This window comes from Micromys minutus (genome assembly GCF_963924665.1).
Source record: "Micromys minutus genome assembly, chromosome: 9".
Lineage (NCBI taxonomy): Eukaryota > Metazoa > Chordata > Mammalia > Rodentia > Muridae > Micromys > Micromys minutus.
Window position 1 is genome coordinate 52,800,483 of NC_137978.1, and position 22,896 is coordinate 52,823,378.

Consider the following 22,896-nt stretch of genomic DNA (forward strand, 5'->3'; position numbering starts at 1 on the left):
GTTGATGGCCTCTGTAGTAAGATTTTGCATACATTGTCTCTACTCCTTACAACAGCTGTACTTTACATTGGAGACTGAGGAACAGAGCTGTGATTTGGCCAAGGGCTACATGTGATAGCTATTCACATACCTTACTGTGTAGCCCTAGCTGACCAGGTCTTCCCCATGAAGCCCAGGCTAGCCTCAAACTCCTAGCAGTTCTCCTGCCTCAGCCTCTGACTCCAGGTGTGCACTGCTATACTCAGCATAGGAGTGTGGCTCTCCGCACAAGGGCAGCGCTTGCTACATGTGCTACCAAGAGGTTGGACGGGGTGATGGACGGGTGCTGGGCTCTGTGATGATTGGCCAGTGGCTGCTTGGAGGGGGGGTCGCTTGGCAGCTTCAGAACTCTGTCCAGTCCTTTGGTTGAGTGATGAGGGGAATTGGCAGTGCCATCAGAGGAGACAGAGAGACTGAGGGTGCAGAGAGGAAGGTTGCAAAAGTCCTGCCGGTGTGTGTGTGCTGCCCTCCCTGCTTGTGTATGAGCTTCACACATATCTCCATGTACGCACATGCATGCTCACAGTGAACACTTAGGATGTTGAGTTTGGGGTGTGGGTGCCTGTGGAAAAGTTTGCAAAGTCTTAAATATGGGCTCACTCAGCATTTAGGAACAGAGGCATGAGATAACATGCAGTTTGCTGAGGCGTGAGTTCCTCTAGTGAGGGTGGATTTACGAGTTAGTGAGTGATCTGAGGCACCAGCTTAAGCTTTCACCTCCGAGGTTGGGCCTGCTGCTTTCAGTTTTCACCACACATAGGGTAACTCCACCACTAACGGATGTCAAGTAGGGCTTTAAGTGATGCTGTGAGACCACCCGCCAAACTGACCTGGAGGCCTTTCTCCTCTGCACCTGCCTCAGCTCCCACCACATAGTGCCACAGGGCCCTAAAAGAACGGGCTTGATAGTTAGTTAGCTTTTGTCATCTCTACCCCCACGGGCTCTAGTATCTTGTAGGCTGGGAGAACTGGCACCAGGTTTGATGGCTGCAGATGCTCATATGCAGAACTTGAGGAGTTCCTGTGAATCCAGGGCTTCTGTCCCATACAAGTCCTGCCGGGTGCTTCATGCACTGTCTACCTTCCATCTTTACAGCTGCCTTGACATTCCTCTCCACACCCCCCACACCCCTATTTTATTTGTGAAATTCGAGAATTAATGTGTGAAAGAACTAATCTGAGGTTACTGGAAAGCCAAACTCCCAGGCACTCTGACCTCTGTGAAGCCAGTGACACAAGACAAGCTTGTGCACTTGGGCGCAGTGTATTGACTGGGCCTGTGTGGCAGGCTCCGTCCATAACTGGACAGGTTATACACATTGGTGATGATCAGAGGTTTTGACCAAGCCTTAGTGGAAGGTCACCTCCATGACTACACACCTACATCTCACGGGTTCTCTCTTGATAGGTTCTGATTGGAACGGACTCCATCACAAGCCTGCATAAGCTGGAGCAGGTATCTAGTGACGAGGGCATTGGGACCCTGGCTGAGAACCTGCTGGAGGCCCTGAGAGAACACCCGGATGTGAACAAGAAGATTGACGCAGCCCGCAGGGAGACTCGGGCAGAGAAGAAGCGCATGGCCATGGCCATGAGGCAGAAGGCTCTGGGAACTCTGGGCATGACGGTAAAGTCCCCACCATGGACAGAGGGCCACCACAGGCAGAACTGGGCTTGACGGTGTGTGAGAGTTCATGGAAGAAGACCTGAATTAGCTATGCTACTGCTGTGCCACACCGGGGGCTGGGGAGGGGGCACTTGGGGTAAAGTGGCCTGGCAGGTTCACGCAGATGGTAAAAATGGAGATAGTGACTGCTGCGCATCCAACACTGCAAGGCCTCACAAGTCGATGTACTTGACACCACTATACCCATTTCCAGATAAAATAAAGCATACTGCCACCACAGGTAGCTACTAAGTGCTGAACAGGATTTTGCACAGGATCTGGTCAACACAAAGGGCTCTGCTGTCCTACTATGAAGGAAGTGGTGACCCTGGAAGACCCTTGTCTTAACAAGCAAACTTGTGTGTCAGCAGTTGGACATTTGCTGGGGACAGTAAATGATCAGAGCATGGCAGCTGGCACAGAAGGGGCTTTTGGTAGCAACCAGCAACATAGCAGCATGCCAGCTTTCTGCTTTGGCGGCTCCTGAACAAATGTAGGGCTCCCCTAACAGAAGGCAGTGGAGAGGGCAGGTATGTGGCTTAGTGGTTTGCCACTTGCCTAGCCTACTAGCGCAGCACAGCAGAAGGCCTCTTCTCCACACAGCACTCCTATGTCTGTGTCTGATCATCCCAAGCCAGGGTGAGGGCATATGACATGCTGCCTGTGTTCTTCTCCAGACAAACGAAAAGGGTCAGGTGGTGACCAAGACTGCGCTCCTGAAGCAGATGGAAGAGCTGATTGAGGAGCCGGGACTCACGTGCTGCATCTGCAGGGAGGGGTACAAGTTCCAGGTGCGCATCCTGGGCAGTGGGTGGCTGCACATGCTCAGGCTGTGCTCTCACAGCCTGTCTGTGTCTACACGTCTGTCTCCTGCAAGCCGTTTTGTACTGACATAGGCTTGTGCTTTGGGAGATGACATAGGACCAGCTACTGGTCTTGAAGGCAGGAAGGCCAACTGATCTGAGCATGAACATTGTTAGCACCTGGAACAACCAGGGCACTCAAGCAGAGCTTTGGGTAGACCATGAAGTCATGTCTTTAAACCCTATTAAAGGCCCCAGTTGATGTGTAAGAACACAGAGGGCACATGGCAAAGTCAGGGTCCAGCTGAGGTTCTGATGCAGGTCACACTGCAGTGCTTTTGTTCAGGATGCCTAATATCGACTTGAGCCCCACTCTTTAAGTGTGTCCAATGAGGTGACACCTGGAAGGAGCAGTGCACAGGTAGCCTCCTTGCTCCTGGGCAGGGGAAGGGAAAGTGTCTTGTTTGGTTGATACAGCTGCCTGAAAGTTTTGAGAAGCAAGCAGCCATGGAGGTGCTATGTTCTTGCCTTCTAGATAGATGATGCACACACAGAGGAAGGTCTAGGCTTGGGGCTGGGAGTGTGGGTGAGTGGTAGGCTGCCTGCCTAGCATGCTTCAAGGCACAAGCTCCCACTCCTAGAGCAACACATCTGCACACAGGTTTAGTTAGCTCGTGGTTCTGGAGGTTCAAGAGTGGGATATTGGGATCTGCTGGGTCTCTGTAACCCTACAGTGGGATCTCATGGTACCCCAGCTCCTCTCAGTACTGCCCCCAAGAAATTGGGCCTCATATGAGTATGTAACAGCAAAAGATGCTCACACCAGAGTGACCGCTTTCCCCATCTGAATGGGGCACTCCATCCTCCGTGTCCTGTCGGCTCCTTGTGTAAAAGTAACTTTTATTTTCCTTACATAACTGTCATCTCGGAGACTCACTGCCTCAGTCTAATAACCTAGGCCTAGTCCAGGAAGCTTCTCGCCTCCGTACAGTCTAATCTAGACCTAGAATGTTTTTAGCCTCTTTGACTTACTGCTGTATAGGCTCACCCCTTTCTAGTTCTTTCTGAAGTCTGATTCAACTCCTTAACACACTGATTCAGTCTGGCTTCTCTCTCTGCCTCTCCTGAGTTGCTCTGCTTGACCTAGAAACTTACTCTACTCTTCTGGTTTCTCGTTCTCTGGCTCATTCTGTCTTCACCTGTGTCTAGATTGTTCTGTCTTCAACCTGTCTCTGTACAGCTCTTCTTTGTTCCTCTCTGTACTGCTCTCTCTTAAGTAGCTTCCCTTTCCTCTCTCCCTTCATGAGAGTTGGACATATCTTGTTCTGTCAAATCTTTCTCTGATTTGTCACCTTGTCTGCTACTCAATTAGATCACTTTCAAACATGGGGGCTTCCAAACTAATGCTGTCTTCACTGTTTGGAATAAAAGGTTTGTACTCAGGGTATATCTGTACTTCAGCCAGAGGGATTAAAGGTGTGTGCTAAGGGCTGAGCCACACCACAACTAGAAATAGTGCTTTTCAGTAAATAAGACAATCTCAGGGTTCACAATGAGACCAAATATTCTGCCACATCCTTAGCGGGGAATTTCTCCTCACTCCTCCTCTCTGTGCTGGTCTTGCAGCCCACGAAGGTCTTAGGCATTTACACTTTTACCAAGCGGGTAGCCTTGGAGGAGATGGAGAACAAGCCCCGGAAACAGCAGGGCTACAGCACTGTGTCCCATTTCAACATTGTGCACTACGACTGTCACCTGGCTGCCGTCAGGTAGGCTTTGGCTCTTGCAAAACTCTCAGATGAGTGGGCCCGCAGCTCAGGGCCTGGGCTGGGTGGGGGCTGACGTTACTGACTATGGGGCTTTAAGGCTTCAAGCCTGCTTTTCTGGTCTCCAAGCACTAGGGTGTCTACCTTAACCTTCATAGCTTCATGTTAGGCTTTGAATGTTTAGCCTCAGCCAAGTCTAATGGAAGCCATCTTCTTGCTTGAGCTAATGCAGCCTTGACCTATGGCGCTTACAAATGGCTAGTTATCTCCTAGGAACAGGGCTAGTGTTGGCAAGCCCCTGCACTCAGTGCCTCATTACTGGGTTAATTCCAGCAGTTGCTTGTCCCTGCTCTCCTCCCTGTCCCCATCCAGGTTGGCTAGAGGCCGGGAAGAGTGGGAGAGTGCTGCCCTGCAGAACGCCAACACGAAGTGCAATGGGCTCCTTCCGGTCTGGGGACCCCATGTCCCTGAATCGGCTTTTGCCACTTGTTTAGCAAGGTGAGTGTTGAGTGTTTTCATAGCAGAAAGGGGCAGTCTCCAGGAGATGGGAAGAAACCAGCTCGGCCTGGCCCCCAGTGACACTGGGCAGCTCACTGGGCATCCATGTCTGTCTGCGTTTGCTGGCCACAGAGCTCTTCTGAGCAGATGGGGCTGACTAAAGTGAGCTGCTGAGTGAAACCAGTGTCCTCCATTTCTTGGGTACCATGTAAAATTTCTCATTAGCTCTCCTCCTGGACCCCTGACTTAGTCCTTAGGGTCAGAATTTCCCAGAGTCCACTTCTATGGCCTATGGCTCTGGTGTTTAAATTATGAAAGCAGCTGAGGGTTGGGTAGTTCCTTCTAAGGCCTCTCTGTCTTGTCTGGGGTTCTCGTGTGTTTGGGAAACCTTGCGGAATCCTTAGTACACCAGACCCCTGACAGTTGTGACAGTGCTGATGGAAAGCACACTCAGCTGTGTGCAAGCTGGAGCAAGGGTGGAGTCACTTCCCTAGGGCCACCCAGTTAATAAAAAGCAGAACCAATTGTGCATTGGTTCAGGGAGGAAAAACCAACATATTGTAGGATGAAAGATCATTAAGGATAAATCATTTTGTCACCAGAATGAGTTTCACATTTCTCCAAAATGTCACCACTTATGGCTATGACATCTGTCAGTTAAGAAATGAGCCCCCAGCCGGGTGGCAGTGGCACATGCCTTTAATCCCAGCACTCAGGAGGCAGAGGCAAGCAGTTTTCTATGATTTTGGGGCCAACCTGGTCTACAGTATCTTCCAGGACAACCAAGGCTACACATAGAGAAACCCTGTCTTGAAAAAAGAAAAGGCTGGAGAGATGGCTCAGTGGTTAAGAGCACTGACTGATCTTCCAGAGGTCCTGAGTTCAATTCTCAGCAACCACATGGTGGCTCACAACCATCTGTAATGGGATCCGAGGTGCATTTTTAGTGTGTGTGAAGACACACACTAAAATATTGAGAGCTTCGCATGCAGCCACAGCAGCCATGTTCTGGGCTCTGTCCTCCTGAGAGTCCCCATTTGACCTCTGCAGTTAGCAGGCTGAGGTGTCCAGAAAGAGAGGGACACTGTCTTCCGTGTCATGGTGACTCTGTTTCTTCCTAGGCACAACACTTACCTCCAGGAGTGTACTGGCCAGCGGGAGCCCACCTACCAGCTCAACATCCATGACATCAAACTCCTCTTCCTGCGCTTCGCCATGGAGCAGTCATTTAGTGCAGATACCGGAGGTGGCGGCCGGGAGAGCAACATCCACCTGATCCCGTACATCATTCACACTGTGCTTTACGTCCTGAACACGTCAGTACCTTGTAGCCCAAGCCACCTCCTTGGTTCACACTCCCTGCACCTCTGCTTAGCTAGATCTCCCAGCCTTTACCGAGGAGGAGCTGTCAATCCACAGTTGAGGGTTGCAGAATATAGCAATGATACTAACTTCCTTCCCAAAGCTGTCGCTTCCCACTTAGGGCACTTGGGCCTAGTCTTGGGCTGATCTTCAGAGGGGGCAGGTAAGGAGAAGTTGCTGCTTCCACTCTCCAAATGAGGGAGCATAGGTGAGAGCCTCATCGAATCCTTAGTCAGGGCACAGCCTGCACAGCTGCAGGTTTCCAGTGTGTCTAAAGGCTGTGTGAGTGGAACACTGCCTTCTGAGCCCGTCAGTAATGTTCCCAGCAAGGATGAGAGAGAGGAGTGTTGAATATTGAGAAAGCAACTGAACATGAATGTAGCCAGGAAGAAAGAGCTGTTTGTATCTGTGGGGCTAGAAATGGCTTTAAAGAGGACTCTGAGGGGCAGAAGCCATCCCACCCACAGCCGGCTTAGAAGCAAGTTAAGATACTTCTGTGCCTGTAGTCTTGAGTTTTATTTGACTGGAGGCAAACCAGACCCTTCTCCCAGAGATTCGCAGCTCTCGTGGGTAGAACTGGTAGCCATGGGAAGACATGTGGCTACTATTCTATTGAGGTGCCAGGGTGACAGATAGTCTCTTCCTTTCCCTGTCAACAGTTTGTTTTCCTTTCTGTACTTCTCCTTGTAAGATAAAGTCTGACCTTGAGACTGCAGGCTTCATTGTTAAATCTCCGGGCAGGGCTCATGACATCATCTGCAAATGCCCTGACTATCAGAACAGACACCTGGCATTGCCAACAGCACAGGCCTTCTACTGTCTGAATCCCGCTGCAGGCCTCAGTGCTAATTGCCAGTGTTCTTAGAGCCCTGACAAAGGCTGAGGGTTTTGCAGAGACATGTCTCTTGGCAGTCGAGAGCTAGAATGGACTGCTCAGGCAGAGAGCCGTGCAGAAAACACTTCCCAGGATTGACCCCGCCAGATGAAACTGGTGACTTCAGGTGTCAGCTCTGTTGTAGTTGCCTTGGCCAAGCAGGGATAACCCTGAAGCCACCTCAGCCACAGGCTGCTTCCTTCGCTAGCCCTTGGGCAGTGGCATGAGCTTGTGATAAGGCACTTAGACCTCTGATGGGACATTCACTCACAAAAGCAAGTTTGCTGCCCAAGTGAGCAAATCCGAGCCTGAGCAGAACCTGCCATGGCTGAGCTTCCCCACATGGATGGAGATACAGGCTTCCAGCCATGTCTGGGCATGCCCATCTTACAGGAGCAAAAAAACGCAAGGTATTTTTGAACCATCTTCCTATATCTTATAGCCTGTGACTATGGCCATGCTGCCTGCTATCTGGACACTGGGTTTCTTGGTGTTGTTTCGTCTTCTCTTCATAGGCTAACATCTGAAACTTACAGGGACACTGCTGGAGATTCCTAGCCACTGGCAAGACTTTGTCATGAGAGAGGAGTAGGGCTTATGACAGATTCTAGAGCTAGGCTGGGGCCTCAGTCTAGTCTTTGCTTGGTGTGGCACTTAGATTGAGAGAGAATCCACCTGAGCACCGAGAGTGATGCTTGGCAGTCAGCGTGTGTGGTCCTCAGCTGACAGTTCAGGCAAGCAACAGCTGCCCACCAGAAAGAAAGTGCTGGTGACAGGGAGAGAGGGTTGGTCATGAGCAAACAACCCAAACAGGGAGCCTGGGTACCAGGGACACATGCAAGGCAGACCATGTTGACATAACGGGATGTGTGAAGAAGGCGGGCGTTGCCTGTGCTAGGGACCCACTCCTCAACTTTATCTCTTAACTGGCTCAGTGACTTCCCTGGGCTTCTAGAAAAATTAGGACAAGTCTATATTGGAGAGTTGGTAATCATGCCTTCCCAACAGTCACAGACCTGAAAGGAGGAGGCGGAAGGCAGTTCAACAAGCTCAGAAGCTTGCCTGGTGACATCCTGGTTGACCCCATCCGTTCCCTGCTACCATTAGAATTCTTCTCTTCCAGGACCCGAGCAACATCCCGGGAGGAGAAGAACCTCCAAGGCTTCTTGGAGCAGCCCAGAGAGAAGTGGACAGAGAGTGCCTTCGATGTAGACGGCCCCCACTACTTCACCATCCTAGCCCTGCATGTCCTCCCCCCTGAGCAGTGGAAAGCCACTCGAGTGGAGATCTTACGCAGGCTGCTGGTGACCTCACATGCCCGGGCCGTCGCTCCAGGAGGAGCTACCAGGTCAGTACGTGCTTTGGGAAGTTGCTGATTCAGTGCCTTCCAGTGTGTTCCCAGTCCTGAGTGTCTGTGGGAGGTCTACTCCTTTGACCTGGCAGTTGATCTGGCTCCAGCCTGTCACCTCAAGTGTCTAGTCTGGTGGTTGACAGTTGCTTGAGCCCCTCTGGGTTTCATGTTCAGTCACTGAAAAGGTGAATCTGTTTAAATTTCAGAGCGGGAAAACAGTGAGGCCTAGAGAGATAGGATGAGGCACTTTCGTAAACCAGTGAGGCTAAGCTAGGGAGCCTGACTTTCTGGCTCTTGCTGGCTTTGGTGCAAACTACGGAGGTTTCAGTGTGACTATACCTGGAGATTTCTTTTCCAGTGACTAAAAGCTTGTCCTTCCTTCCTGCCCCACATCCCTCAAGCCTTCTAGACCCTCTTTGCAATCGTGCACCTCAACAGAGGAGCACAGACAGGAAGTGGTCCTTGTTTTCCTGACTTTGCATTGAAGTTTGGGTTAGATGGGGGCTCTGAAAGAACCATCTGCAAGTGAGATCCCAGCCTGCCTTCCAAACTCCTGTGGTCATAGCTCGCAGAGTACATGTAGCCAGTACTTGGGCAATGGTGATCCTGAATAGACCCTAGCCCACCCTGGGGAGCAGAAGTGTAGCATGTGGCCTAGTACCTTGCTTCTGCCAATTGAGTGCCAGGTGCCCCTGTGTAGTCCTGTCATAGCCTCTGAGCTCATTAGCTTAGACTTAGGGATCATGTCCACACATAGAGGCCAGTAAGGGAGCAGAGGAGGTTCCCTTCCAGCCATGGGGATGGCATGCCCTGTGGGACAGTAGCACCTGATGAGTTAGTTCACTTGGGGTCTCTACCTCTATTAGCTCTAGCACCTGTTCCCAGAATGACCAAGTTGCTATTGTCTTGTTAAATTTGGCCAAGAGAAGCCTGTTTGGGCCAAGTGGGAAGAAATGAGTGTTAGATTCCTGCCCCCATTCCAAACACTTCATCGCCTGGCCGTCCCAGGAGCCCTAGTGTTAATAGTTAACCAGCTGCTTGAAGTCAAGTTAGGTCTTCAGATGCCCGGATTGTTAAGTGAGACAGGAATTGCATTCTTGATCCACAGGACGGCTGTTTATCAGGCAGGCTCCTGCGGCAGAGTAGAGCCTAAACCATCTGAGCTGTGCTTTCAGCTGAGAGTGGAACTCATTCCTGTCCCAGCAGTTGAGGAAAAGCTCATTTGGTCATGGCTTAATTAGGAAATCCAGCTTAATCTGTGTTTAGGCATTACCATTTTCTCTGTAGTTTAGTCACCTTTCCTAATTAGCTGTAAATAATTAAGCTGGGCAGGGTCACCCAAGACTTATGCTTAGCAAAGCAGAGAAGGCCAAGCCTGGCTGTGGTCCAGGCTCAGAGCCTGCTCTTGCTAGACAGATTAGAAAAGGTGCTGAGAGTTTGCCCAGGATTGGGACACCCTGGAAGGAGAGCTCTTTGAGCCAAGGGCAGTAGAGGGTGTCTCTCATTCTAGAGGTGGGTGGCATTACTGGCAATAGATTTTGTCTGCAGTCTTGTACACTCTGGGGTAGGAGGCCATAACAGATACACAAAACTACAGCTTTAAAGGCTGGAACATAGCGTGCGTGCGCGCTCTCGAGCACACACACACACACACACACACACACACACACACACACACTATAGTTCAAGAGAAGCTAATGCCTTCTGATTTTCAACATTGAGTGAAGTGGATTCAGCAGATACTTTAGCCTAGAAGTTGACTAGGCTTCTACTGGCCCTGAACTAAACAAGTAGTTGATGCTGAATGAACACTCTTCTACCAGAGTATTGTGAGATGTGGGGCTTGATCTTAAGTCAGGTCTAGGCTTACCTGTCCTTCACTTTCCACAGCTGCAAATGTTACCCACCCCGCCTTGTGTTGGAGCATTCTGAACCTTAGAGTCCAATGAGATGGTTCCTCATAAGGGGTGGGGCAGGAGGGCTGTCTGCCATAGGCAGTGGACCTTGACAGAGGCACCCCCAGTGTTCCCAGGCACTAGCTGGCCTTTAAGCCTGTGTCAAGTCACGTGCAGGTGACACTTGTTAGAGATGAAGGAGTGTGTGGGTAGCTCCAGGATTACTCTAGGATTTGAGAGCTATTGAGTAGTTGCATGGGCAGTCATGGACGTCACGTTGCTCAACACTGGTTTTCTACCAGCTTGCTGGTTTTCTGCAGAGCCTATGTTTGGCTGATTCGGCTCTCTGGTAGATTACTTCTGGTGCCAGGGAAAACCTGAGTTGGAACCTTTTTTTTCCTACTTCATTGTTAGGTGCTGTTTCATTCGGGAGCTTGTGAGGGGCTAGCGCAAGGGAGCACTCAATCCTTGTGCTTGAGTAGAGCATTTGAGTGCCATGTTTAGGTGCGTTCCTTGTTGTGGTACCCCAGTCTGACAGTGCTGGACTGTCGGTGGAGTTGATGCAGCAGCCCTGGGAGCCAGGCCACATGCCTTCAGTCCCCAGATTCTCTGTTCATCTCTGCAGGGTCCTCCAGGGTCCTCACGGACAGGCTTTGCTTTGCTTTTCCAGGTTGACAGACAAGGTGGTGAAGGACTATTCTGCCTACCGTTCTTCCCTGCTCTTCTGGGCTCTCGTGGATCTCATTTATAACATGTTTAAGGTAAGGAGCTTCAGGGCCCAGCCAGCTTCTGGCTGTGAGATGTGTGCACCTTGTCCAAACCCCCTTGGTGGCCACATCTCGAGGCTCCTTACTGACTTTGGGTTCTTTGTCCTTGAAAGTCTCCACTTGTAGAGAGGTGAACACCCTCAGCTCAGAACTGCACTTCCAGCTGTCAGCAGCTGAGGCCACTTTGTCATGCACCCTCCAAACAGAAAACTCTAGGCTCTAAGCACACTCCTGCCCTTGTTCTTGTTTAACACTCCACTCCATATGAATCAACCAGCCCTACATGGCCCACTGTCTACCTGGATCCACACCTGTTGGGGGAAGGGTAGTGAGGCCTTTGATCATCAGTGGAGTGGTCTAGTCAGAGCTCATCAGTCATCCTGGTTTCAGAAATGCAGGCGTGGGGCCATTCCATGCTGAAAACTATGGGATCATGTAGAACATTGTGTAAACAAAGTGGGCCTCAAGAGAGCAAGGTCAGTGAACCCTGCAGACAGGACCTCTTTGCTTCCAGAGGGTCTGTTATATGTTGGGTGGGCTCTCCATAGCGCTGAGATGGTCTAGCTGACTAGACACAGAAAGCCAGCTCCATTCAGTTATTCACCTGGCCCCATGTCCCACTGATTCTTGTAGAAGGTGCCCACTAGTAACACTGAGGGTGGCTGGTCCTGCTCTCTGGCCGAGTACATCCGCCACAATGATATGCCCATCTACGAAGCTGCCGACAGAGCCCTGAAAACCTTCCAGGAGGAGTTCATGCCAGTGGAGACCTTCTCAGAGTTCCTCGATGCAGCAGGTCAGTGCAGTTTTCTCTTGTAGAGATTCTCTGGGGCAAAGCCCAAGTCTGCCTCAGTGAACTGGCCATTACCTTCATCTTCACAGAGCACCACCTCCAGTCATAGGAAAGGTGTTCATTCAAGCAGCCCCTTGCCAGGTGTAGTGGGACTTGCGTCTGTGTGAGTTCCAGGATAGCCAGGACTACACAGGAAAGAAAACCCTGTTGTCATCCCCACCCCCCCAAAAAAAGAAAGCACCCACAGATGAGAAATCGACAATGCAGCATGCACTTGCTGGTGCCTCAAGGTTCGATGGCTGGCATGTGAGTCCAGGGTTCTGGGCTACTCTGCTTAGCCTCATTCTGTTGTGCTGTTAATAGACACTCTGCAGGTTTAAGCAGGTGTGGGTAGAGTGTGGAAGCTCCTGGTTCTGACTTTTAGTCAGAATTAGCAGGAGAAAGGGCACTCCTGCCTTCCTTGCCTCCCAGCCCGGGGCAGTAGGTGGAGAGGCAGTCATTGGGGAGCACCTGGAGCATGCACAGCCAGGGACATGGGAGCAGGTGTGCCTCAGCTCCCAGCCCCTCTAGGCCATGCTCCCTCTGTACGGATTGGTCACTCAGATAACACTTACTTGGATTTCATAGATAAAAAAGTGATGGGGGCAGGGTGTGACCTGGCTCAGACTTGGAAAGACCAAGCCAAGATTACAGACTCCAGCTCCTGGGTCCCAAGGCACTGTGTGCCACAGCCTCCACTAGCACTGCCTTAGAGGGGCACAGAGCACCAAAGCAGTTGTAACTGGGCCTGCCCAGCTTGTGTTTGTCAGCTGGCTCCCTGCTTCTCAGTATCTGGTGTTCACTGTGGGAATTGTATAGAGATGGAGAGGGAAATCCCCAGGCCCTGTTGCCAAGTGAATGCTGCTGTTAACATTCCCGCTTATCTTATCTTTGTATCCTCTGGGAAGGAGACCTGAGGGTCTGAGAGCCTGTCTGCCCAGCACTGGGGAGACTCAGGCTGTGTTTCATGGCCCAGTGGGTGCTCTGCCCTGGGATGGTGTCTCTCAGTCTGCCTTGCTGTCTTGAGCTGCCTTAGCCTCCCTTGCTCACCTCTGTTTACTTCATAGCTCCTTATTCTCCCTGACTGTGTCTTCCCAGCCTCCCTGTTTAGGCAGCAGGCTCACGGTTTCCCTCAGAATTGGTTCTGAGCAAGAGCACAGAGCTTGTCTGTGTCCTCAGTGCCAAGTTCTGTGCTCATCACATGAGGTGGCCGAAATGACCATGGAAGTCAAAGCTCACTAGAAGAGGTAGCCAGGGTGAAGGACTCACCCGCCACAGGCCTCACCCCCAAATGGGCCCTAGCAGTAGGGCCTCCAGCGTCTTTTGCAAGGCCAGGCTTTTAGATAAAACACCTTCCAGAGCCAAGAGAAACAGCTTGGCTGGATTGCATCTCATTTCTGCAGGTGCTTGGCTGTGACTCGTTTGGATGCTTATGTTTAAGTCGAGGCTTCAGTGTTTAGGTCAGGTGTGTGGCCGGGCACTCTGTGTAAGAGTGCACTGGGCTCTTCCAGGAAGGCCAGCCTCGGCTAGTTCCCATGGCAGGAGGGATCCCTGTTGTCTTTTTCTGAAAGCTGAAGAAATGGAACCCTGAGCTCTGGCAGCTTGCTTAGGAATCCAGGCCTGTGGTGGGGACAGAAGCCCAGAAGAATCAAAAAGGCCTGCTCTGCTCTGTCCTCCAGCCTTCAGCGGTTGCCTTTCTTTGGCTAGTTTAAATGACAAAGGCTGAGGATGGCTCAGCCATGCAATGAGGGTCTGAGTTCTGATCCCCAGCACCCCATAAAGGCAGGTGGCGGTGTAACTCTAGCATTGGAAAACTGCCAGTGGTAAGATCCCCGAGCTAAGCTTACTGGCCAGCCAGTCTAGCCAAGCAGCAAGCTTAGGTTCAGTGAGAGCCCAATCTTAGAAAAGGTAAGGGCAGTGGAGAAAGACACACAAGTCACCGCTCTGGGGTAGGGGAGTATGGCTCAGCTGGAAGAGTACTTGCATGAAGCACTGGGTTCTGTCCCCAACACCACGAGTCAGGCACAGTAGCACAGAAGTTCAGAGGTCGTCAGCCATATAGTGAGTTTGAGGCCAGTCTGGGATGAGTTCCAGTATTTTATAACCGGGACAGGTTGAGACCCTCCATTCCTCCACACTGTCTCTGGCAGCACCCACTTCTGAACAGATTGTTAGTCACACACACAGTGACCACCTGCCCGCCATTGCTGGAATCCATCGGAACATGCTGGCACAGTATGTTCTGTGTGCGAACAAGGCTTCTGTGACTTGGTGGGGCCACTCACACTGTCTCTGCTTTCCAGGTCTTCTGTCAGAAATCACCGATCCTGAGAGCTTCCTAAAGGACCTGTTGAACTCTGTCCCCTGACCATCCCCATGGAAATGATGTTGCGGTGACGAGATTGAAGCTAACTTGCATTCTCCCCTCATTCATCTGTCCGTGTGCACTCATTTCCCCCACGGATGCTGCATTAGCACCCCTTCCTCCCTCAGTTTTCTTGGAGTGGCTTGGGGTTTGTAGGCTTCCTGTTCTATTGCGTGTGTGTGTGTGTGCTGCGCTGGCTATAAAGTTGTCTGTACCCAAGCCATTGAAGGACCTATACGTACCTAGGAGCTGTGAGCTGTTCCGGCCAGCTTGAGTGTGCACATCTGAAATAAATGAATGACTTAGTACACATTGAAAGGGTCCAGCTGCTGCTTGCCCAGTGCTTTCCAGTGAACTCACAGCCTTGTGATGGCATACCAGGAAGACTGTTGGAGTTGGGTTGCATTCTCTGGGGTCTGATGGGTTTTTGTCCCTAGCCAAAAGTGGGCTCAACAGAGTAGGCCCTGGTCAGCATCTACTTCAAAAGCCTTGAAAATATTTCAGTCTCCTGCTAGCTGCCAGGCAGAGAGGAGAGGCTGCAGGGAAGGGTCAGAACAGTGGGAATAGCCGTGTCCACTGCTGGCCTGCCCACCGGTCCAGGGAAGAGCCTGTGCACTGATCCAGCACCCAAGTCCCGCTGGACCTCAGTTGACAGTTGAAGTGCCTCTCAACTTATTCTCTAGACCTCTGAGACCCGCTCCCACTTCCTGGCTCCCAAGAGCCTTTCTCAAGAGACTTAAGCAAGAGGCTGACCCAGTCACAGCCTGTGGGGAAGAAGAGCTAGCTAACTCCCATCTCTTTGTTCCAGAGGGCCAGTCAACCAAAGATTTTGGTGACATCAGCCCCTCTGAATGTCTGGTTCACAAGGTTTGGTCCCTGGGCCAGACCATCTGGGTCTGTGGTGCCTCTGGTCCCCTTTGGATGACTTCTACAGACAAATCTAACAGAGAGACAAAGGCAATTTGCTGAGTCCTGTTCCAAAGCCCTGGCAGACCAGAGCACAAACAACTGAGAGTTGAGTTAGCCCTGGAACGACCAGAACAGGCCTCCCTCCCTGATGCTACCTGGGGCTGAGGAGCCTGCCTGCCTGCCTGCCTGCCTGCCTGCCTGCCTGCCCGCCCGCCCGCCCGCCCGCCCGCCCTGGAGGAAAGACATCTCTCCTGGGAAGAGGGCTTCTTTTCCCAGCTGCTTAGATTGTACAGCTCTTTCTCATGTAACTCGGGTTCAGCAAGGAAGTTGGAGGGGTTCCCCTGACACATACTTGTCTGTCCTGCTGGACTCCAGAGAGGTAGTTCAGACATTGAGGGAGGGTCAGTTACTTGAGATCAACTAGAGCAGCTTCATGTGGGACAGAGGCTGCCAGTGCAGAGGGGACTGCCATAGCCCACGCCCTGTTCATGGTCATATCTCATTAATGCAGCACTATCAGAAGACTAGCCACAGCCACAGAGCGTGAGGCCCTTTAGAAGGTTCCTCCTGCTTATTATTACCTCTTGCAAAGGTCTGCTCTGTACCTCTGGAGAAGGACCCACTATAGCTGAGCTTTTGGGTTTGAGTAAGCTCACAACATAGCAACAGCAGATAAATAGCAAACATGAAACCAGGCACTCACAGTTTTCCACTGAGACAACTGGGGTACAAACAAAACATCTTGGGGTTCAGGGCTCATGGCCATGCGGCGGAAACTGCCTCGGGGAAGTTCCACTGAGGCAACTGGGAAGCCAGGCATAGGAGAGCGTTCTCACAGATGAGCATCTGGCTCTTCTCCCTGGGCATTTTTAACATGGGCTCAACAGTAATGACCTCTGTTGGAAGTAGTTTCTCTTGAAGCTCTCAAAAGACTTTTAACACCCTCAGCTGCTTGCTGTGTGCCTTCCGAAGACAGCTGACGGACATGCTCGTGTCTGCAGTGGAGCTGCCACCCTCTCCTCGTTCTGCTCACTTGAGTAGCACGCCATCCCCTAGCGATAGAGTACCCAGGACAAGTCCTCCAAGGGTCTTGATTCCACTGTCCAGCTCTTCTCCGTGTGTCTAAAGAGCACTTCCCAGTGTTCTGCACCATCCCAGAGGAGCTGCTGACAAGGCAGCTCTGCAGGACCATGCTGGGCCTTGGCTGTGTCTGAACTGTAGTGGAAAACAGGCTGGGCAGTGAACATCCTACCCATGCCTGCGACCCCTCGGCGGGAGCACTGGAGGACAGCACTCGAGCCCTGGTGCTCAGCCGGTCGTGCCTGGTGATGGTGAAGGCTGAAGTCTTTCCACAGAAAGGCCATTGGCCCTTCTCACACTACTCAAACCACTGGTGCTGCCGTCCTCATGTCCCTCCCGGCCTCCAGCTCTCCAAGTACAGGATCCTATTTGGGAGGAGGGGGAGGCTGTGTGTCCAAATCCCACTAGGCCCCCTCCCCACTCCATCCTTTCCCAGGTATGCGTGTGGTGGGGCCAGGCTCTGCCTTCATTCTGTGTTTGAGTTGGATGGTGGTAGTGCCTCTCAGAGGAAGTGCTGTGCCGAGCCCAAGCAGGCCTTTCAAGTGTGCTGGGTTCTCAGAGGGAGACAGCCCCCCTTATCACAGCCTTGGGGTGCCTCCACTACCGGACCTTTTCCCCATCTCAAATAGCCCCTCTCACTGATTTTAGGGTCATTTATTTGTCTGAAGTTACCAGGACACTAATACTTTAAAGTTGGAGCCATCCCAGTGAGGAGGGGGGTATGGGGGGACATCCCATAGGAGCCTACCTGGAGACGCATCATGGGAGGGAAGAGCTAAGAGAGAACTAGTTTGGTGTCTAATCCCCTGGTGAGACAGGGTATACAGGTGGGTCTGGGTAACCTGAGCCCTTGGTTTCCCAAGGGTAATGGTTACCTCCGTGGGCCCCTGTAGGGTGGGATTCCTGCTCTGTTTATGTGAGGACCCCTTCCCCTTCATTGTGACATTTGACAGGCACTGTCACTACAGCAACACAGGCTGTAAAGGAATCCTGGAACAGCCCTAGGAATCGGCTCCCCCACTGTCTCAGACCCGCTCCTGCATGTGCGCATGCTCAGCTCAGCGCTTGGTTTCCTTTCATTCTTTCCTCTGCTGGTCTGCTTCCTGCCTCAGGTGGAGCCTCTCCCTTTCCTGACCAATGTTTGGCTGCCATTCATCCTTTGGCCTCCCCAACAAGCCCAGAGAGGCAAGACTAGGGACCAGACATGTGCAGACCCCGGGCCACGTCTGCTGCTCAGCCTGTCAACACTGCCCTCCAGGCCCCTTGGGCCAGGCCAGAAGTCCCCTGTACCAGCAGCTTGTGTCCTTTTGTTTTGACACTTTTTTTCTAGGGGTGGGGATAGTGGATGGAGGGGAAAGGGACTAAGTGCCACCCCCTTATCGCTGGGCACGTATGACTGTCCCTGTGAACAGCAGGGTGCAGAAATGAGCCAGTGCTCTCCTATAAATCAACTGGCACGTGACGTCCCGTATCCTCTGTTCAACTGTATTACCCTGGGCTCCCAGGCCCAGTTCACATTGCTCACACCCTCCCATGACCCCAAGGGGCTGTGGGAGACCCTGACTTCCTGCAGCAGATAGGGCGGTCTTCTTCCGAAGCTTCCTGGGACAGCCAGAGGTGACAGATGAGATCCCAGGAAACATCTGGGGAAAAGTGACCACCACCTCATGGGATGAGACAGGGGGCGTCTGTGCTTGCTGCTCTCTGGGCCTCATTCAGAGACTCCCTCGTGTTTGTGGTGCGCAGTCTCTCCAGCAGCCTACCTTTGCTGTCCTTATTAGTCTCCACGCCAAGTCTGTCCCTGCTGGACATCCTGTCAGGCTGTTTGGGGAACCCCACAGTACTCTGAGCACCTGACTCTGCAAGAGCACTGTTTCTAGCATGACCTCTAACCTTAAGAGTCGGTTGCTTTTCCTGTTTCAAGGAGGAGCCCGGGGTTCAGAGAAGCCAGCTCACTTGCCCAAGGCTGCACAGCTTACCGGTGACATTCAGCTCTTGGGAGCCAGTCTGAGCCCTGCTCATGTACCTGGGTTGACTGGCTGGACACAGAGGCAGCTCGTTCCAGGTCCTGCCGGGTCAGGAGCCTGGCAGGCAGGTGGGGCAGCCACAGCCAAAGGTTGGCTGACATTGCTGCTGGGAACCAGGCCTCTGGCTGGAGAACAGGTGACAGGCCAGGCCCTGGGAGCCGGCTGAGAGCTGGGATGACAACTTCTGGGTGGATGAGACGACGGGGTGAACCCTAATCAGTCAGCCTCGGCCTCAGCCCTTTGTGTGGCAGTAATCTGCTTGTCTCTGTCCTAGTCTGTCGCCCAACAATGCTGCTTTCTCCCACCGCTCTAGAAGCCATTGTCACCAAGCTGGTCACCCTCCCAGTCAGTCTTGCCTCAAAAGGGAACTAACCCATGGGCGTGTCCAAACCACTGGCAGACAGGCCCCTCATTGCCACTTCTGCCTCAGTGGCTCCCACCCTGGGTCGTGTGCAAGGATTTGTTCAGCAACCAGTGAGCAGTTCTTTTAGGCCCATGTTTGCTGTAGGAGACACTACTGGTTCCGTGAAAGCAGGAGCAGGAGCCTTGGGGAAGTCAGGGAGCCAAGTGAAATCTGAACCTCAGGTGTTGATATAAGTACCTCAAATCTCCCCGGCTGGGGCCCATTAGGATCATGATTCTTCCCCTGGAGAAATTCTCTGCAGCCACTCGCCAGCCCCAGGGGCTTAGAGCAGTCGAGCCTGCCTGGAAGCCAGGGTGAGCCTGGGTATGGTGGACAGGCCCGAAGTGTCAAGGTGAGTAGGCGGTGGGAGAGCATATGACCCTTCAGTGGCCAACTGAGACCCCAAGACCTCTCTTCATTTGTTCTAGTATACACACACACACTCAGCCTCCCTGTCCCCGAATACTTCCAATCAAACCCATGTGGGCCCTGTAGGGCTGGAAGAGAAAGACTGAAATCAGACCTCAGGTCAGGGTTGTGTGTCCTCAGATCAAGACCCTTCTGGGCCTGTTATTTTGTGTATGAGCTGAGTATGCCTTGGGGGCTTTGGTTTGAATGACTTCACGTTGGGAAGGGCTTGGCTTCTGAGAAAAGCCCAGTCCAGAGCCGGAATCCTGCAGTGGCAGGAGCTGTGTAGAAGAGAGACTTCTCTTACAGTAGCATCCACCAGCAGTGTCAAATGTACTGTGTTGGGGAGACCCCTGTGACCACTGCTTTTCCACTAGTAGGACTGAGGAAATGTCATAGGCTTCAGGGTATGTCCCTGAGGTGGGAGGAGAGGCTTTTGTGGGGCCACTGAGTCACCAGGTCGCTGGATTACTCTGTGGGGCTGCCAGGGAGTTGGCGTCCATCGGGCTCCACGGTGACCAGAGGGTACCTGGGGAGTGGCAGAGGCAGTATGATCATCTCCAGGGCTGAGCTCTGACTTTTCCCAGCCGGGGAAGCTGAGCAGGGCTGCGCTTACTCCAGGGAACCTGTGGACTCCTGTGTGTGGCTGTTTGCATCTTAGTAACTCCAGAGGGAACGAGGGCCCTCCCTGACTTTCTAAAGGTGCAAGGGCCTTTAGAAAAAAGGAACCCATGCACTCAAGAGGCAGGGGCAGGCACATCTCTGAATTTGAGGCCAGCCTAGTCTACAGAGAGAGTTCCAGGACAGCCAGGGCTACATAGAGAAACTCTCTCTTGAAAAAACAAAGGAGAAAAAGAGGATGGGGGGACCTGGGACAGCAGTGGGGGAGACGCGCATCAGAACCCAGCTTCATCAGAAAGCTGATGGCCATACTGTTCAGAGGACCCAGATCAGCACAGAGGCCCAGTGCTTTGTCACAGTAACTGGTTGATGAGAAGTTTTAAGGGGCACTTCATCTAACCAGCTCCACTGTTGTCCCATTTTATAGATGAGGAAACCAAGGCCACCCTGTCAGAGCTGGGACCTAACTTCATATTTCCACTCTGGCCACCATCCATGAGCATCTTTTCTTTGCTGTCTGATCTCCATCTTCAGTCCCAGCTCCATGCCGGATGACCACAAGTGATGTTTTGTGGTCCCATGGGGCATCTGCTTCAGAAGGACTGACTGGTACCGGGCAGTGGCAGCCTATGAGTGCATTTACACTTTAGGTGTTCAGATGGAAACCAAGTGTGCAGCAGATACTACATGTGGCCCTCGAAGCCCAGAAGAGCTACTTGGCTCATTTTGGGAAAAGGCTGTCCAGCTAGGCATAGTGGTATAGGCTCATCCCAGCATTTAGGAGGCTGAAACAGGAGATTCAAAAGTTCTAGGGCAGCCAAGTCTACATTGTCCCAAACAACAACAGAAAGGAAAGAAATGACCAAGATTGGCCAGGGAAACACCAGTGGGTTATAGAAGAGTTGTGTCCCCTTTTCTCAGTAGCTGGAGAGAGAAACTGCCCGGGTTGGGAATGGGGCAACTAGGGGCTCAAAGATGAGCTTGGGTAAGTGAACCCCAGCCCTGTAGCTACGCCTCTGAAGTGCATGGGGCTATAGCTCCCTCAGAGTTTCTGCAAGCCTTCTTAAGGACAGCGTGTAATATAGTGACAGTCACAGCTGCAGCCGGGAGAGCCAGCCAGGGCTGACAGCTTTGCATCTGACTTGAGTCCTCACAACAAGCTTAGCAGCTGCTTTGTCCGGGTGGGGAGACTGACATAGTGACGTTGGAGCAGTCATCTGAAGTCACCCGGCTAGGCAGTAGATTTAAGAGAAGGCCTTAGCAGGCTGACTCCAAGGCTCCCCCCATAAGTCCTGGTTGTTGTAGTTTCCAGGGCTGGGCCCAGGGAGCCAGGAGCACAGTAGCCACAGATGGCTGTTGTGGCTGAGGAGCCAGCTGCCGGGAGGCCAGAGCATCACACAGTAGCCTGCATCATCAAGGGACTTGCCCTCAGCCCAGCCTTGAGTCCAGAGGCAATGTGGAGCTGAGTGTGCCTGGCCCAGCAGATAGGGAGCCTGGTTCTCCTCATCACCCATGAGCCTGCCCCGCCTGAGCATTCCTGCTGCATTCTGTACCCCTTCTAGCAACTCTTAGCCACATAAGCCCCCTCACCATCAATGTACCAAACACAGGCCTTCACCAATCCAGTCTTTGTCAGGAGACGGGGCATGACTCTAGTTGACTGTGATGGTTGGTCCTTGCTGGGACAGACAGAAGCAGGCACCCTACCACCCTGGCTCTCTGTTCATGAGAAGGGCAGCAACCATGTCTGCATCCTAGCTCTTGTCATTCATCAGGTCCCCCGTATGAGCATCAGACATTCTTAACTGCTGAGCCATCTCTCCCGCCCAGAGAGGGCAATTTACAGGGAAGCTTTGGAGTCACGCAACCAGCCAGCCAGTCATCACGCTGTGTACTGTGACAGAGCGCCTCTCTAGAGATCTCTTCCTCAAAGAGATAGTAACACCTAAAACAGCCCGCACGAGATCAGTGCATGTGGCCTGTCATGAGCCCTGTATGTCTCTAGGTGTGAATGGTGACCCCCCCCAGGGCTGACCTGCAGGACATCCCCGACCCCCACACACAACCACACAGGCTACCTGCAGACAAGAGATAACCTGCAAATAGCATCAGGAGTCCTGGCAAGGCAGGGGGAAGATGTAAGGAGTGAAGCCAGATGACCGAGGGGGTGAGGGGAACAGCCTGTGGCTTCAGGGGAAGGAGAACCCTAACTGAATAGAGCAGGAGGGGACTTCTTCAAGGAGGTGGCACTGGGGCTGTGCTCCTTGGTTGAGAGAACACAAGTGAGACAGGAGAACAGGGCAGACATGAAGGAGGAGGTTCTGGGGGAGCCACACCCAGAGAACCCAGCCATGTGTCTTGCAACATGGAAGGCATCGCCTGGGACCTCCTGCTAATCCTGGGGGAAGGTGGCTGGGTGGGGTACAGGGCACCTTCAACATAGGACTGCAGAAGAAGGGGGAGGTGTCTTAAATTAAGTCAGTTCAACATACACTAAAGGTCTAGGTGTAGAAGGGTAAGGTGACATTCCTCCTTGAGACCAGGCTGAGTGAGCCTAGGACACCACACACATGCACACACTCATGCTCCGTGCTTTCTTCCCCAGGGAGCTTGGCCTGCCTCTCAGAGGTACATGTCATCTCATAATGGCAGTGAGAAGGACTGGCACTAAGGACAAGGTCGATGGTGACAGGCCATAGCGGGCCCTTCTGACTCTCACCCTGTGCTAACTCCTCAGAGTAGTGTTCTGTGATGGCAGAGAAGGAAACCGAGGCCCAAGAAACGGGAACATTGACCCCAGGGGCTCAGGGCGGGCAAGGGCTGTGCATGCTCAGCTTTCTCTGATGTCTGGGCCAGCCAGTGTCTTTTAAAGCTAAGCACTTATTAACTTTTACTTATTTTTGCATTAATTTTGTGTGGAGGTGTGCGTGTGCCACGGCCTGGGCAAAGGTTGGGGAGAGACTAGCAGGCATCGGCTGTAGGTCAGAGCGGCCCTTCACCTAGAAATCAGGTTAAGGAGCCCAGGAGACTGGGGGAAATGTGATGGTGAACATCTGTGCACCTCTGGACCACTATAGACCCCAAGGCCTTAACAAATGTCGGTGACGCAGAAACATGACCATATTTGAGTTAGCTGTCAGCAACCTCTAATGAGCCCATTTGGACCCTGCTATAGATAAGACGTGGGTGTCCCTGTCCTTAGCCCACACAATCTGGGACACACAATCCTG

General features: G+C 52.4%; 1 protein-coding gene across 1 annotated transcript in view; it reads left to right on the plus strand.

Annotated features, from left to right (window-relative positions):
* Window positions 1-14,528, plus strand: part of UBR4 (ubiquitin protein ligase E3 component n-recognin 4) — a 105,586-nt gene extending 91,058 nt beyond the window's left edge. The window contains exons 98-106 of the mRNA XM_080921716.1: window positions 1,448-1,666; window positions 2,383-2,496; window positions 4,135-4,277; window positions 4,647-4,772; window positions 5,894-6,088; window positions 8,132-8,356; window positions 10,925-11,015; window positions 11,655-11,817; window positions 14,157-14,528. Coding sequence (XP_080777842.1) covers window positions 1,448-1,666; window positions 2,383-2,496; window positions 4,135-4,277; window positions 4,647-4,772; window positions 5,894-6,088; window positions 8,132-8,356; window positions 10,925-11,015; window positions 11,655-11,817; window positions 14,157-14,221 — 1,341 coding nt within the window. The 3' untranslated portion in view covers window positions 14,222-14,528. The remainder of the gene's footprint in view (window positions 1-1,447; window positions 1,667-2,382; window positions 2,497-4,134; window positions 4,278-4,646; window positions 4,773-5,893; window positions 6,089-8,131; window positions 8,357-10,924; window positions 11,016-11,654; window positions 11,818-14,156) is intronic.
* Window positions 14,529-22,896: the final 8,368 nt, after the last annotated feature.